At 40.2% G+C, this 17,996-nt stretch overlaps 1 protein-coding gene across 1 annotated transcript in view; it reads right to left on the reverse strand.

Moving 5' to 3' along the window:
• Positions 1-17,996, reverse strand: part of LOC149278684 (transcription factor HIVEP2-like) — an 88,792-nt gene that overhangs the window by 46,950 nt on the left and 23,846 nt on the right. The window contains exons 3-4 of the mRNA XM_089501871.1: positions 16,039-16,190; positions 1,693-1,868 (exon numbers count right to left, since the gene is read on the reverse strand). Coding sequence (XP_089357997.1) covers positions 1,693-1,868; positions 16,039-16,190 — 328 coding nt within the window. The remainder of the gene's footprint in view (positions 1-1,692; positions 1,869-16,038; positions 16,191-17,996) is intronic.

The raw sequence follows: 17,996 nt of genomic DNA on the forward strand, positions 1-17,996 counted from the left end.
CTCCCCGTGCTTCAGATTCCTTGTTGTGTAGTGGTGGTAGCCGGGTGATGCACACAGACAACCTCCGCTGCTGCTGTCGGCACTTCTGCTGGGGCTTCTATGAATGAACACTGGAAGGTCATGTGACGTAGGCGCTCCGTCATAGGAGCCCAGGCAGAAGTGCCGGCAGCAGCGGAGGATGTGTACATGCATCGCACGGACCTCCACCAGCTGCCAGGGAGGAAGATCCATGTCCCCTGCAGCTCTGTGGGGGATCTGGATCTTAGTCTTGTAGTCTGATTAGAAGACGACCTCGAATATAAGACGATGGTTATTTTTCAGAGCATTTGCTTTGAAAAAAACCTTGTCTTATAATCGAGCAAATACGGTACTTTGCTGCAGAGGGATTTAGATAGACTGGGGGACTGGGCACACAAATGGCAGATAACATTTAATGTGGATAAATGCAAAGTTATGCACTTCGGGGTAAGAAATGCACAAGCAACTTACACCCTAGTTAAATAGGGATAACAACAAATGAGAAGGATCTGGGAATTGTTATAGACAACAAGGCAATAATGTGCAATGTCAATCAGCAGTATCTAAGGCCAGTAAGGTATTGTCATGCATAAAAAAGGGGCATCAATTTGCGGGATAAAAATATAATTTTGCCTCTTCATAAATCAATGGTAAGACCACACCTTGAATATGCTGTGCAATTTTGGGCACCTATTCTAAAGAAGGATATTATAGCGCTAGAAAAAGTGCAGAGGTAGGCTACAGCATTAATGAAAGGAATGAAACACTTTAGTTATTAAGAAAGGTTAACAAATTTAAATCTGTTTACTTTAGAAAAACGGCACCTCAAAGGGGATATAATAGCATTATATAAATATATTCAGGGCCAATACAAACATCAGGCATTTAGACTGGAACAAAGGAGATTTAGGCAAAGGAAAGGGTTTTTTACATTGAGGACAATAAGGATGTGGAATTCTCTGCAGGGCTGCCCCTATCCTTTGGAATACCCTCTTCCGGCCTATCCATCTTTCCCCCTGCCTTCGGTCCTTCAAAAAATACCTCTGCAGAGGTAGTTTTATCAGAGTCTGTACAGATATTTGAACAGCAACTCGATGAATACTTGCAAAAACATAATATTCATATAAAATTTTTAAATTATGGGGAAATGATCACCACTTCATATCCCGTTCTCTCACCTTGCCTCCAGGCTTCAGCTCTAGAGCATAACAGAGTAACCTCCCTCAAAACAAGGGAGTACTAGTTGTGATTCATGCTACCCTTATTCAGGGTAAGTACAACAATTATATAAATGCTTTACAGTATGAAACTTATGAAATCATATTTACTATGTGTCTCTGAATCTTTAGTCTGCATACTTAGTAAAACAACTTATTTTCAACGATAATCCTGGCCTGGTACACTGTTATATCTGTGCATGTGCAGACACAGATCTCTCAGCTCACCATGGACAGGGGGCTGTGCGACTACACTCCATGGAATGTGGTGCCTGCATGCACATCTGATCTCTACAATAAATCCCTGGTCAATAATATAAATCTGGATATTGAACTTTCAGAGCTATTACATACATTTTCATATTAAAATAAGCGACAAAATGGCAATAAGAAAAGACCTTAATATGCTTAGGTTGCGACCTTTATCCATGCAATGGGTTAATATTTTTTAACATACCTTTTGTTTTGAAGGCAAAATTGCACAGTTTGCACACATAAGGCCTTACATCGGTGTGGGTGCGGATATGCTTCTTCAACATGCTTGGCTTTTTGCAACGTATACCACATTCTTCACATATGTATTTTCCACGACCTCGTCCTCTAACATATACATACTCTTCGTTTGATTTAAAACTGTTAAAGAGAAACAAAAAAAAAGTCCAAGGATTACGATTGCACACCAACCTCTGTTTTTCTGCCCGGTGCCAAGTAGCTGCAGCAATGATTCATATAAATTCCAATAATAGTTACCGGCACTCCTGGGACTTCTATAAATGATTATACGAAACTCCGATATTCTGGTCAACGTTTTAGTCTTTTTTATTTATAGACTTTCATCAGGACATGACAAAAAAAGGAGTGCAGAAAGTATTTATACTATATACCATAAAGAAATGTAATTAGCAGAACTTACCACACCTGTAGTGCTCAAGGTAACCAAACTCAGCGTGTATAGCTCTCAAGTGCGCATGTGCGTGACGTCACCAATGAGCCCGAGCCTCAGACGTATAGTCTGAGGGCCGGGTAGTTATGGCAACGTTTATGTAAAATGCAGTTAATCTGCATAACAAGTGTCTAGTATGCCGATATGTGAACCTTTGTGGTATGCCCTTATATGATTGTGTATAATAATATATTTGTGTATACAAAATAAACTATTATTTATATATTGACAAAAATATTAGTGTAAGGGCAAATATATATAATAATAATTAAATAGTGTTATGTGATATCGTGTTGTATAACTTTTTTATAGCAGAATATCATTATCCTTCACTATATTTTAAATATAAAGCTAAGTAAAAACATAGTATTTCAAGTAATCATGAAACCATGAAAAACAGTGCCATCAAGTATTGTATAATAAATAATAAAGTGATAAAAATTGTGTAAATTCAAAATAAACACGATTATTACCTGATTATGTCCATACTTTCAGAGCTAGGACTCTGCCTATTGATATTCACCTATTTATTTTTAAAACACCTAATAACCACTACCAATTAAAATAATGCACTACATATCATAAAGCGTAATTATGTGAAGTATATTAGACTCTTATGTACTATAATAGTTACAAGACTCAAATGGATACACAGATAGCCAACAGTCCGTATATCAGACCCATTAATATGAAATAGATCTTACCCCATAATTCTATATTTTCTGTTAATGGATAAACATTATAACACTATAGAAACGAAGAAAATTATAATTTCTCATTTAACCCACCTAGCGCCATAGTTTTTAAATGAACTATCCAAAATGTCTCACGCTGTAACAGAATTTTTCCTCTATCCCCCCTCTTCGAGAATCGGGGATGTGATCAATCGCTATAAAGCAGAGAGATGTCAATGGATGTCGCTTATCGAGGAAGTGCCTGGCTACTGATTTATCCGAGACCCCGTCCCTATATGCCACCCTAATACTGGAGCTATGTCCTCTGATTCTTTCCCCTAGTGTATTTTCTGTCTTCCCAACATACGCCAATCCACATGGACATTGTATTTTATAGATCACGTACCTTGTTTTGCATATGATCCTATGTCTAATGTTAAACATCTTTCCTGTATGTGGATGGGCAAATGTCTTACTAGGTGTCATGTGACTACATGTAACACACCCTAAACACCGTACACTACCATAATTACCATATTTTTTACTTTCGTTGGTATAACTGTCCACTGGATCAACATGAACCAACAAATCTCTTAGATTTTTATTACGCCTATAGCTTATCACTGGTCTGTGGCGAAACGATGTAGGGAGTGTGTTATCTTTGGCTAATATATTCCAATTTCTATGAATACTGTTAGTCAACTCATGACTACTCCTATTATATGTGGTCATACAATATAATTTAGAATTCTCTGTTGTCACCTTCTCCTTGGGACCTAATCTGGCCTTCATCAAGGATTGTTGTATGCGGTCCTGTATATACCCCCTTGCTAGAAATTTATGTTGCAGTTGTTCCAATTGTTTCTCTGTATTGGTAACATCTGAATTATTACGTAACACTCTCAGAAATTGTGAAAATTGTAATGACTGAATTAGATGTTTAGGATGTGCACTATTGGCATGTAAAATAGTGTTACGATCAGTAGGTTTAGTATACAGTGTATAGTTTAAAATGTTATTTGCAACATAAATTTCTAAATCTAGATATTGAATCTTAGTTTTGTGTATCTAGGAGGTAACTTTTATCGGTGTTGGTAATTTGTTGAAGCTTCTTCTTCTGTACCTTTCCATATAATGAGGATATCGTTGATATATCGAAAATATCTGACGATGTTCTCCTTATATTTGTCTAACCAATATTGCTTCTCTACCCCATAAACATAGGCATTAGCATACATGGGAGCCATAGCTGCTCCCATGGATGTGCCTGATACTTGCATAAACCAATCAGTTTAAAGTTAATGTCAGCAACTCCAAAACAAATTCAAGGGGAGGTCCTTTATAGTGTGTTGATTTTGACAAAAGATTACGCATTGCTTCAACCCCTTCTTCGTGAGGGATTACAGTATAGAGGCTACTAATATCCATGGATATTAAAACTATTCCATCCATATTCATATCCATTTCTTTCAAATGATTAATCAGAGTATTTGAGAGTATTCGTTATACAACACGATATCTACACATAACACCATTTAATTATTATTATATATATTTGCCCTTACACTAATATTTTTGTCAATATATGAATAATAATTGATTTTGTATACACAATCATATAAGGGCATACCACAAAGGTTCACATATCGGCATACTAGACACTTGTTATGCAGATTAACGGCATTTTATATATAAACGTTGCCATAACTACCCGGCACTCAGACTATACGTCTCAGGCTGGGACTTGGTGACGTCACGCACATGTGCACTTGAGAGCTATACACGCTGAGTTTGGTTACCTCAAGCACTACAGGTGTGGTAAGTTCTGCTAATTACATTTTCTGTCATGTCCTGATGAAAGTCTACATATATATATAAATATAACAAAAACCAAGTTGGCCATGTCACGGACTTAACTACACTTTACAAAAGGTTGGCTTAGCCCTTTATACAGGAGATGTTCATCAGGGTATATTATCAATATGTTTGTAAGGATGTTAGTCTGTGTAATTATGTTACTGTATGTATGTATGTTTTGTTTAGGTGTGTAGGTATGTTACTGTATGTGCAGAGGCAAAACTAGAAACCACAGGGCCCTGGGGCCCCCAACTTCACCAGCTGGTCTGTGCCATCATTTCCACCAAACAACTTGTCTGTGCCTTCTTTATTCCCTCTCCAACATACACTCTAGCACACATATGAAAACAAACTTACACAAATTACACATACTTACTCATACTAACCCACGTACACATCCACGCTCACACACAATTACACATCCACGCTCACACACAAAACATGTGTGTGTTTATATAGGTATAGTGTTAGAGTTAGTGGGTGTTTGTTAGTGTATCTTGTTGGATAGTATGTGCATTTATACTGATCAGCCATAACATTATGAATAACACTGATAATCTTAACATCATGGCACCTGTCAGTGGGTGGGATATATTAGGCAGCAAGTGAACAATTTGTCTTCAAAATGAATGTGCTGGAAGCAGGAAAAACGGGTGTCTAAGTATCGGAGCGACTTTGAAAAGGGACAAATTGTGATGGCTAGATGACTGGGTCAGAGCATCTCCAAAACTGCAGCTCTGCATTAGTCAGTATCTATCGAAAGCGGTCCAAGGGAGGAAAAGTGGTCAACCCGCGACAGGGTCATGAGCGGCCAAGGCTCACTGATGCATGTGGGGGAGCAAAGGCTGGCCTGTGTGGTCAAATCAAACAGACAATTTACTGTAGCTCAGATTGCTGAAAAAGATAATACTGGTTCTGATAGAAAGGTGTCAGAACACACAGTGCATCACAGTTTGTTGCTATGGGGCTGCGTAGCTGCAGACTAGTCAGGGTGCCCATGCTGACCCCTGCCCACCCTCAAAGGCACCTCTATTAGGCTTGTAACATAACAACTTCATCATGCAGCAGTAGAAGAAGGTGGCCTGATCTGATAAATCATGCTTTCTTTTAAATCACGTTAATGGCCGGGTCCATATGCGGCGCTTACCTGGAGAACACATGGCATCAAGATACATCCATGGAGGCCTCACCTCGCACCTTTCAGGACTTAAAGAATCTGCTGTTAAAGTCTTGGTGTCAGATACCACAGTACACCTTCAGAGGTCTAGTGGAGTCCATGCCTTGATGGGTCAAGGCTGTTTTGGCGACAAAAGGGGACCTACACAATATTAAGCAGGTGGTCATAATGTTATGGTTGACTAGTGTATATAAGAGTGTGGTGTTAGCATATATGTGAGTATGATGTTGTGTTTGTATATCTGCATGTAGTGTGTGTCTGAGGTTAGCATGTGCGATTTGTTTGCATTTCTGTTCCTTTAAGATGAGTCGCCCAGTCCCCAGTTGTTAAGCAATCAGAAAACCCAGCAGAGCTGCCTAGCAGGACACTTATAGCAGCTGCTGGTAAAATAAACAAGGGTTTTTCTGTTCATTAAACAAGGGTTGCCATATGTTGGCCAACATATTAAGTGATGCCCTGAACTATATGTGATTGTATAACATTTAAGGCATTTGTTCCTGTATGTGTTTATACACTCTATGGCCACTTTATTAGGTACATCTGTTCAATTGCTTGTTAACACAAATAGCTAATCAGCCAATCATGTGGCAGCAATTCAATGCATTTAGGCATGTAGACGTGGTCAAGACAACTTGATGAAGTTTAAACCGAGCCTCAGAATGGGGGAAAAAGGGGGATTTAAGTAACTTGGAACGTGGCATGGTTGTCGGTGCCAGACGGGCTGATCTTCTGGGATATTCACACACAACCATATCTAGGGTTTAAAGAGAATGATCTAAAAAAGAGAAAATATTGAGTGAGCAGCAGTTGTGTGGGCGAAAAAATGCCTTGTCGATGTCAGAGGTCGTTACAACAAAGGTATGCAGAATACCATCTCTGAATGCGCAACACATCGAACCTTGAAGCAGATGGGCTACATCAGTAGAAGACCACACAGGGTGTCACTCAGATGTCAGCTAAGGACAGGAAATTGAGGCTACAATTCCACAGGCTCATCAACCGAAGACTGGAAGAGCGTTGCCTGGTCTGATGAGTTTCAATTCCAGCTGCGACATTCAGATGGCAGGTTCAGACTTTGGTGTAAACAACATGAAAGAATGGATTACTCTTGCCTTGTAATGGTGTGGGGGACATTTTCTTGGCACACTTTGGTCCTCTTAGTACCAATTGAGCATTGTTTAAACACGACAGCCTACCTGAGTATTGTTGCTGACCATGTCCATCCCTTTATGACCACAGTGTACCCAGGATAATGCACCATGTCACAAAGCTCACATCATCTCCAACTGGTTTCTTGAACATGACAATGAATTCACTGCACTCCAAGGGTCACTGCACTCCACAGTCACCAAATCTCAATCCAATAGAGCACCTTTGGGATGTGGTGGAACGGGAGATTCGCATCATAGAGGTGCAGCCGACAAGCCTGCAGCAACTGCGTGATGCCATCATGTCCATATGGACCAAAATCTCTGAGGAATGTTTCCAGCACCTTGTAGAAAGTATGCCTCAAAGAATGAAGGCAGTTCTGAAGGCAAGAGTATAAACAAGTAGGCAAAGTGAAAATTATGTAAAAAATGATTGACATCCCTACACCAAATCACTACAGCTGAAAAATATATTGTTTCTACTGATGTGGAAAAAATAATTCCCAACTGCCCTTATAGCATGTTGAATAGCTTTCATGCAATGTTTCACCTGATCATTTTGTTGCAGCTCCTCTATCCGATGATCCCTAAAAGGGAATTTTGTCGTCACAGGTTAATCTAATAAAGTGCACACCAAGTTTTACTTCTCTTTTTTCTTCAAGTGGCTGCATGAGTACTAATTGATATGTTTAATTCTCAAGTATGTGAACATGTATTTGCCATTCCAAAGGAGGCTTGTTATGCTGGGGAAGGACAAGTCGACCAGTTCTGGATAAGTTGCCCACAAAAGACATCTCCTGCTGCTCGCCAAATATGCACACCAAGATAGTCTGACAGAAGAGATACAGTATCTATTAGAGCTAGCTCGTTCTGTCCCAGATTTTGATCGTGAGTCTTGTTGGTGATATAATGTTGTTTAGAAACCCATCAATTTGTTTAGCTGATGGTTGGTGTGTCGATGTAACGACACCCAGGCTGCGGAGCTGCATGTCTTTTGTTTCCCTGTCTTGCTGTGGTCCATTTCTTGATTTCTGTATGTTCTGTCCTGAACCTCTGATTCCTTGATTCCAGTCTTGCTCTTTGCTTCAGCTCTGTTTCCTTTATAAGGTGTGCCCCACCTGTGTGTTCTGTTTGTCTCAGTCTGTAGTCTACAGGTATGTCTCTCTGATATGTGTATGGATGTTCAGTTTATTTCGTACCTCTGTAAGCAGGCTTTAGCATTAGGACCAACCTTCATTGGAGTACTTTGGTGTAGTGGTGGGCTAATCATGCTATGGCCATAAGATGTGACGGAATCTCCAATAGTTATCATACAGTCCTAGGCTAGTTCCTGTATTTATGTGTGTCAGTCTGTCCTGTCTTGTAACCCCGGTAGAGGGGTGTCCTGTCTTGAATCCCTGGTAGAGGGGTGTCCTGTCTTGAATCCCCGGTAGAGGGGTGTCCTGTCTCGAAGCCCCGGTAGAGGGGTGTCTTGTCTTGAAGCCCCGGTAGAGGGGTGTCCTGTCCTGTTCGTGTCAGATCTTGAGTATTCCTTGTCTTGTTCCCTGTTGTGCCCTGTATTATGTATTTCTTGTCTGGTTATGTTTCTTGCTCTGTCCCTCTTGCTTGCTATGTTTCTCCTGTACTCTGCTTAGCTTCCATACTCTCAGCCTGCAGCATCCTGCACATGATTCCAGTGCTATGTCTCATGCCTGCTCCAGGGAGCCTGCAGGATATCTCCAAGTTCTGCTCTGTTCTGCCATCATCCGCTGCTATGTCAGGGCGCTGGTATGTGGCTGCACAACCCTAGATGCCCACCGGGAGAGTGCTGTCGCTCTGCACCAGGCCCTGTCCAGCTCCGCTACTGCACTGTAACTCCTGAACACAATCTTGGGGTCATTACAGTCGTCTGTATGGACCCGGTGCCTGACAGTCAATTCATCATACCTTAAGTTATATAGTGAGCAATAGAATGTTGCCATTTCATTCACATATAGGGTTATGAATTTGGTAACCAGCTTGCGAGCAGGTGACTTGCTTTGGACTGAGCATATTGCTTTCTTAGTGATTGTAATCTGTTTACCAGATCTTTCAGGTGCTGTTTGCTCTTTAAAAGAACACCCTACTGGATGGGCAGCCCTCTTACAACTAGTTTATGTGCTAGCCAAACTGTGGCTGTGGATTTTTGAGTAGCATAGTGGAAATACCATATTTGCTCGATTATAAGATGACCCTGATTATAAGACGACCCCCCAAAATCAAAATATTAATTTAGGAAAAAAACAAAGCCTGAATAGGAAAAAAGTTTTACTAGTAAATATTAATTCATGTAAACTAATTTTCATATTTAATAAAAGCTATGATTGAGAAAAATATATTTTTTATTTCCTTTTATTTGCCAACCTGCCCCCCCCATTTATGCACATCTGCCCCCCGGCTTGCCACTCTGCCCCCAGAAATGCCTTATACCCCCCTATTTGCCACTCTGCCCCATGATGTGCCTTTTAACCCTCTATATGCCACTCTGCCTCCAGAAATGTCTTATGTCACTGTGCCCCATGATATGCCTTTTAACCCCCTATATGCCCCTCTGCCCCATGATATGCCTTTTAACCCTCTATATGCCACTCTGCCTCCAGAAATGTCTTATATGTCACTGTGCCCCATGATATGCCTTTTAACCCCCTATATGCCCCTCTGTCCCATGATATGCCTTTTAACCCCCTATATGCCACTCTAAAAGGCATATCATGGGGCAGAGGGGCATATAGGGGGTTAAAAGGCATTTCTCGAGGTACACATATACACATATATATATATACACACATATATATACACATATATATATATAATTGCTAACAGCAATCACACTCCTATCAAGCCAAGGCAGCCAGTATATGCTGGAACCTGGGGATGATAGTAGTGTGATTACAGCCTCCCTATGCCATGCTACCACCACCACTCCCCTACACATCCATGCTATCACAAACATTCACAAACATTTAAATACTCATTCATTCCATCACACATACTTTACACATTAATCACAAAAACCCTCCCCCACCCCTTACCTGAACTGCAGATCTCCCACTCGCAGACTTCTGCAGGGGCCGGCTGTGCGAGCAACTTCTCTGGCCCCGCCCCCAGAGGAAGGAGGGGGGGAGGTAGAGTTATGTGAGGACTGTGCTAGCTTCCTGTTCTCCTGCTGCTAGTGGCACAGACGCTGCTCGCGACCAAAGGTAAGCAGCACGGCCCCAGCAGAATGAGGTCTGATTAGAAGATGACCTCGATTATAAGACGAGGGGTATTTTTCATTGCTCTGGAAAAAACCTTGTCTTATAATTGAGCAAATACGGTACTCTGATTGCCCTCCAGGTCTTGAATTCATGGTCCCATAGAAAGGTTGCATTTAAATGCCAGGTGCCCGAGCTGGTGGGTATTCTTTGGTTAGTGAGACCATTACTGACCACAATATGTTCCCCATTTCATCCTTCTGAATATATTGAGCTTCCATGAGGATATAGTCTGGTGAAGCATTTTTGTGCTGTGAAGTAGTATGTAAATTCTCTAGAACCTGAGTTTAAGCATGTCCAAATGCCATATATGTCATGTAGATAGAGAAGAGTCAAGAGATTTCAGATTAAAGATTAAAGTCCCCTGTCACAATCGTTTTGTTTTTGTACTTTATCAATGCATTTTGGACAAATGGAACCTGAGCTTCATTTATTGTTTAGGAAGCAACTTCTTAAACAGCATCTGCCCTTTGGATCTTTATGTTGTTTAAGAAGTGTAAAAGACCAGTCCTTGTTTATCAGTATGCATACCCTTTCTTTTTTTTTTACAGCATTCATAGTGTGGAATGCTTGTGGGAAGTGTTTGGAGTGACAGAGCTGCATTCTTCATCTACCACTTCTGCTGGAAAGCTATTCCATGCATCCACCACCATTTCCATAAAGTCATATTTCCTGATGTTACCTTTAAACCTTTGCCCCTCTAGCTTAAGACTATGTCCTCTTGTTGTGGTAGTATTTCTAAATAAACTCTCTTCCTTTATCTTGTTGATTCCCTTTAAGTATTTAAATGTTTCTATGATATCCCCCTAGTCATGTCTTTCTTCCACTCTATATATGTTAATAACCTTAACCTTTCCTGGTAAATTGTATCCTGTAATCCATGAACCATTTTGGAAGCCCTACTCTTAACTTTCTCCAACATATCTATATCCTTCTGGAGATACGCTTCCCAGTACTGTACACAATAGTCCAAGTGAGGTCTCACCAGTGCTCTGTACAACGGCATGAGCACTTCCCTCTACTACTGCTAATACCTCTCCCTATACAACCAAGCATTCTGCTAGCATTTCCTGCTGCTCTACTACATTGTCTACCTACTGTTAAATCCTCAGAAATAATTACCCCTAAAAGTAAAAGCAAAGTAATGCATCTAGGGCATAGAAACCCGAGGGCGTAATATAGAATATTTGATACTGTCCTAACCTCAACGTGTAAGGAAAGGTCCTTACACGTTGAGGTTAGGACAGTATCAAATATTCTATATTACGCCCTCGGGTTTCTATGCCCCAGATGCATTACTTTGCGTTTATCCAAATTAAATGCCAGTTGCCACAGCTCTGGTTTATCAGCAAAAAGACATACCTTTCCATCAAGACCTTCTGCAATATCACTAATAAAAATATTAAAGAGAATGGGTCCAAGTACCGATCCCTGAGGTACCCCAATGGTAACAAGACCTTGCTCTGAATATATGCCATTGACTACAACCCTCTGTTTTCTGTCATTCAGCCACTCTCTGTCAATCTCCATTCCCACAGATCTGCTTCTGATCTTGCTTGTTCTTTTTCTTCAGTCTTCTCTCTGTCAGCTTTTCTATCAACATCACCTATGTAACTTTTGATACACAGAGGTTACCTTTTTTCAACAGTGATCTGGGAACCAATCTGGATTGGTGCCTGTTGGTTAGTAACAGGAGATTCGTTCTCTCATATGGTTTTGTCACTTGATACACTATGTGTCAAAACGTATGTGTAAATCTGACAAGCTTACATGAGCTTGTTGGAAATCTCATTCCAAAATTGGAAAGCTTTTCATAATATATTGGATTGTGCCCATTCAGCCAAAACAGCATTCCAATTCACCCCAAGGGTTAAGGTCAGGGCTCCGTCCAGGCTGCTTGAGTTCCTCCACACTAAACTTATCAAGCCATGTGTTTCTGTACCTTGTTTTGCGCACAGGGACACAGCCATGCTGGAACATGTTAAAAAAACTCTGTCCCATGATATGCCTTTTAACCCCTATATGCCAGAGTGGCATATAGGGGTATAAGGCATTTCTGGAGGCAGAGTGGCATATAGGGGGTCAAAACGCATTTTTGGAGGCAGAGTGGCATATAGGGGGTCAAAAGGCATTTCTGGAGGCAGAGTGGCATAAAGGGGGTTAAAAGGCATATCATGGGGCAGAGTGGCATATAGGAGGGTATAAGGCATTTCCGGGGGCAAGCCTGGGGGCAGATGTGCATAAATAGGGGGGGGCAGGTTGGCAAATAAAAGGGGGAAAAAAACAAAAAAATAATTCTCAATCACAGCTTTTCTTAAATATGAAAAAAATAGTTTACATGAGTTAATAAAGAAATAAAAGTTTCTTACAAAAATATTGTGAAGAATAATGTGATCACTGTTTTGTTCCACTGAATAAAATGGAACTTTTTAATCTAAAAATGTTTGCAGTTTTGATTCCATTATGTCTAATGTATTTAATTTATTAGGGCCTTTTAACACTTTTACTTTCTGGCATTTTAATACAAATAATGTGATAAAAAGAATGTTTTATAGTTATTTGTATGGCAAATAGTTTGACTCGGTATGTATAAGGGGTGTGCGTGGGTATAAGAGCTCGACCGCGAGATAAGCATTTTTATCAAAGTTTTTTTTTATTCTGCTGTTTGTTTAACATCCTATGTTGCTTTATTAAATTATTTTAAATAAATGAAACATTTAAATTTTTTTATCCGATTAATCGAAAAAATAATCGGCCAACTAATCGATTATGAAAATATATATGTCAGGGTCCATCCAGGGTGCGGAGCTGTGTATCTCTGTTTTTCCCTGCCTTGCCTCAGTTCCCATGTTTAGCTATAATCCGTTCCTGGATTTCTGTATGTTCTGTCCTTAACCTCTGATTCCAGTCTTGCTCTTTGCTTCAGCTCTGTTTCCTTTATAAGGTGTGCCCCACCCGTTTGTTCTGTTTGTTTCAGTCTGCAGTCTAAAGGTATGTCCTTCTCGGTTCTGTGTTTGGATTCAATGTTTAGTTTATTAGTAATTCAGTAAGCAGGGTTTAGCGTTAGGACCCACCGTCATTGAAGTACTTTGGCGTAGTGATGGGCTAAGCATACTATGACCATAAGATGTGACGGAATCTCCAATTGTTATCTTTTAGTCCTAGGCTAGTTCCTGTATTCATGTGCGTCTGTATTTTGTGTACCTTTGCCCTCCTACCCTGAATCATCTGAGGATTTCGATTCCTCTTTCCTCTCCCCATGTTCCTGTTAAGTTGTCCTATCCTTGAAGCATCCGAGGATTCCAGCTCCTCAGTCCTTCCCCTGTGTTCCTTGCCTTGTTCCCTGTCCTTTGTTGTGCCCTGTATTATGTATGTCTTGTCTGGTTATGTTTCTTGCTTGGTCTCCCTGTCACTTGCTTATGTTTCTGCTATACACTCTGCTTAGCTTCCCTACTTCCAGCCTGCAGCATCATGCACATGATTCCAGTGCTATGTCTCATGCCTGCTCCAGGGTGCCTGCAGGATATCTCCAAGTTTAGCTAGGTTCATATAGAAGCCATGAGAAACTATGAGGCAAGAAAAAATGGGAGGTCAGGAGAGGTACAGCTCCAATATTGAAGAGGCAATGTATGGGAACAGCCCGCCCTGGACCAAACAGGCTGCAATGCTATTCTTCTAATTGTCACCTGAGGCATCTGAGGATAAAGCTCAAGGATCCCCAAAGGATTAGTGGAGAAGACCAACCTGAAGTAGGGCAGGAACAAAACAATCATGGGACAAGTGAAGGGGGGGCACTAGGTTTGTGTGCGTCCTACCAAGGTGAGAAGCTATCTCATGGTCAATACTGCCAGGAATAGAAATGTCTATTATATTTTACTGAAAACACGTCGAAACAGTCTGCTGGCGAAAGAATGTGCTCTTTTTGGTTGACTTTCAGCACATGCTCTGTCCAATACAAATGACACCCCAGGTAGGAAAATTATTTATTTAATTGTATTTATTAATTTATTATAGTGAGAAGAAGGGGTGCATATACATAGGGAGAAAAAAAAACCAAATTCCACAACAGTGTATTATGTTTGGGAAAGGTAGACTAGAGGTACTCTGATTACTCTGACAAATGAGCCCAGGTTGATATAACGTCCAAAAAAGTCTCAACACATTTCGCCAGTTTGTCCCAGCTTCTTCAGGAGAATGTGGTAAGTCATTTGCTTTGACTTACCTGTACTGGGCTCGTTCGCATCACTCTTTTGTTATGCCTTCATGTCCTGTAAGTGTTTTAGTATTTTAATGTATGAAGCTGCACTATTGCTGCTTTTACTTTTATAGATTTCAAAAAAATATATAAAACCTTTTTACAACATTTGAAGAGCCTGATATTCACCTACTTTTGTGAGTGTAATCAGAGTACCTCTAGTCCGCCTTTCCCAAACATACTACACTATTGTGGAATTTGTTTTTATTTTTTCTCCCTATGTATATGCGCCCCTTCTTCTGACTATATTTGATTTTGGAGTATTGGAGGAATACTCCGGCTGGGTGCTGCAGTGCAATATTGGGGGAGTATTATATATATTTTTATTTTTGTTCACATTTTATTGAACACATATATCATGTGTTAAGGAATACTTTTTATTGATCAATTTATTAATTTATACAAGGTTCTGTTTTGTGCATTCAGTGAAGATTATCCTTTTAATTAATTACAGTAGTCAGTTACAACGCCCACAAGGAACATTATTTCAGCCTTACACACATATATAATCTGTCTCTCATATTCACTCTCTATTACACACTCAAATCTTTCAGGTGTCTTGCTCCTATGCTACTACTGTAGCCCACCCTTGGATGCTGTGAATGTCACTATGTGCATACAACAAAAAACTTTTTCTTCCAGGGTAGGTGCCAATCCTAAGCAGCAACCCTCCCTGATTCAGGCAACAAAGGCAGTTGCCAGTGGCGGAACTACCGGGGTAGCGACTGCGACCGGGCCCTGGAGTTCTGCCAGTCAGGGGGGCCCAAAGGGTGCTGAGCGGTCGTTTTCAGCGCCCTTCTGTCTCCTCTGCTCCCTGCTGCCGCCTGCCTCAGCGCTGCCCGACTGCAGTGGTGGGAGCATGAGGCGTCTGTCTCGGGTGCCGGCGCTTTACGCTGAGCGCCGGCATATGATAGTGAGAAGGGGGGATAGGGAGAGGGTAGATAGTGAGAAGGGGGGGTAGGGAGAGGGTAGATAGTGAGAAGGGGAGTAGAGAGAGAGAAGATAGCCTGAGAAGGGGGGGGGAGGGGGTAGATGGTGTGAGAAGGGGGTAGATTGGGTTGGGGGTGGGGGGCCCTTAAGAGATTCTCGCACTGGGGCCCTGAGGCTTCTAGTTACGCCCCTGGCAGTTGCCTTGTCTGGGATGCCTGGTACTAAGACCTACAGACATAAATATTTATTTCTCATGAGAAAAAGAAAGGTGTTATATTGAAGAACATGAAATTAGTTACATTTTACTAAGAACTCAGCCAGCACAGAGCAGTTTATTTTTGTTATATAATGCGAAGAAAACTAGGCATATGTCAATAGGAAACATATACCACCAACATGTGCATAGGACTGAAGCGCCTATAATGCACCATTCATGCAACCAATATTAGGACAGATATGCAAGCAGATATTCTATGTACATTAGATTCATGTTTTTCATGCATATATTTTATGGTGCCCTTCACCCCTTGTTGGGTAATCATCTTACCCTCCTTCAAAGATTTTAATCCGCATTGGCTCAGTGTTTTTAGAGGTACTTTCTTTCTCTCCATGAAGTTCTCCCTTTGACCTTTCTTTGTTGCTTCCTGTTGCTGTCTTTTCAAGCTTACTGCTTACCAGGAGATATGACTCAGGCTTCACCTAAGTCACAAAAATAAATATAACAAATAAATTAAAAAGGACAATTGCACTTTACAGTTCCTTGCAGCATTCTTGTAGAATACCTGGATGCATTTGCATTAATAATCTAATCCATATTTATTCTAAACACCAGCCACAGAAAACAGACCCATAGTAAATTCTTCCAACTTTCCACCAGGGCTTTAGAACTGCATGCAGACCTGTATTTCTGTGTATATGAGTTGTTGAATTAGTTGGGCACCATAACCTTTTGCCATTTTTACTATGTATTACTCACATAAACTATAGGTCTTTCGATATCATTTGTATAGTGCATCATTAAGTATGAAGATATAATAAAATTACAGAAAGACAAAGAAAACCAAATGTTCTGCCATTTACTTTCCACAGGTTAGGTGCCACTGCTGAACAAAAAACTGATTTTAAGGTCAGCAATGTACAGTACAAATCCAACATGTGTATATTCCCTTACACACTGAACTGGGTTTTATTATTTTAAATACCATTGGACTGAGGATCAGATAAGCTTTTATTTTTTATTCTAGATTTCTAGTGGGAGCGGTGTCTGGGTAGCTTTTTCATACAACTTTTTATATTTCTTCATTCCCTCCCCCACTTAATTATTATTATAAGTTTATATTGGACTTACCTGTTGATGTAGTTTAACAATGTATTCAAATGGTTATTTCTTTTTTTCCATCACTTATTCAAGGCAACATTACCCAAAATATTATTCTAGAACTTGTAATTTTGACACTGTTTTTCAGACTAGGCCTGATACATCAGGTATTTGTTTTATTCATAAAAATACATTAAACATAATTATTAGTAATAATTAAAAAAACCAAAAACAGTATACTAAATAAGTGAGAGGTAATCTGCAGTTCATCAAAGACAGTAAAATGGCTTTGGCCCTTGATGGGACACTTCACCATCATATGCTCTTTAATAGAATTTTTTTTTTCCAATTTTGCATATTTTCTATCATGTAGGTGCCACAGCAAAAAAATTAACCAATCTATGTCCAGGATATCTCCTGAGGTTGTTGTCCTGGAGGTTAGATGCTTATTTGTTTGGGGGTTCTGTACTGGACAGCAGCAACGCTATAAATTCTGCATCTTTGAGGTAGAAGGATAAGTTACATAAAAATATTGCCCATATTGAGCATTATTTAGTTAGAACTTACATGATATAGTAAACTTAAGTCACTATTCAGAAATGTTGCTGAAATGCTTTGACAGCCAGACATTCAGCAACACCGAGAACCCACCCCAAGATGCACTGTGACTGCTGCACAGATCGGTCAACAGTGCCATTATGAGAGAGTTTTTCTCTCGCAAGATGGCGGTGCGCATTAAAAAATAAACATGCTTCCAAGAGGGTCTCTCCAGACCTTCCTGAGAACTGTGAGCTCCCCTGCAGGTTCAATACAAGTACTGCATTGAACCACTAAAGTCAATCACAATGTGGTTAAAAGTAAATAGTTAAAATACCATATGATATACCCATGAGTTAGTTTTTTTTTGTTTTTTTTTTAAATGTATGGATTGATTGAATTGGCCAGGTTCTAAGATGTCCCAAAAGGGACAGGGAAGAAAAGTGATGAAAACCAGTATGAAGTGGGTGTGTAGAGAAGAAAATTCAATAAAAAATACTTCCCTTTTTATAGTGTAACCTTCCCGGATACTCAGCTGCAGCCCGTACAAAACACTCTCCAGGTGTTTCCAAATAAGAACTAAGAACACTAGGGGGCGCTCGTGTATACCGGTTTCAATGAGCAATGAAATAAACAAGAAAAAATATAAT

This window comes from Sceloporus occidentalis, unplaced genomic scaffold (genome assembly GCF_023333645.1).
Source record: "Sceloporus occidentalis isolate IW3139 unplaced genomic scaffold, rSceOcc1.0.p SCAF_184, whole genome shotgun sequence".
In the NCBI taxonomy this organism is placed as follows: domain Eukaryota; kingdom Metazoa; phylum Chordata; class Lepidosauria; order Squamata; family Phrynosomatidae; genus Sceloporus; species Sceloporus occidentalis.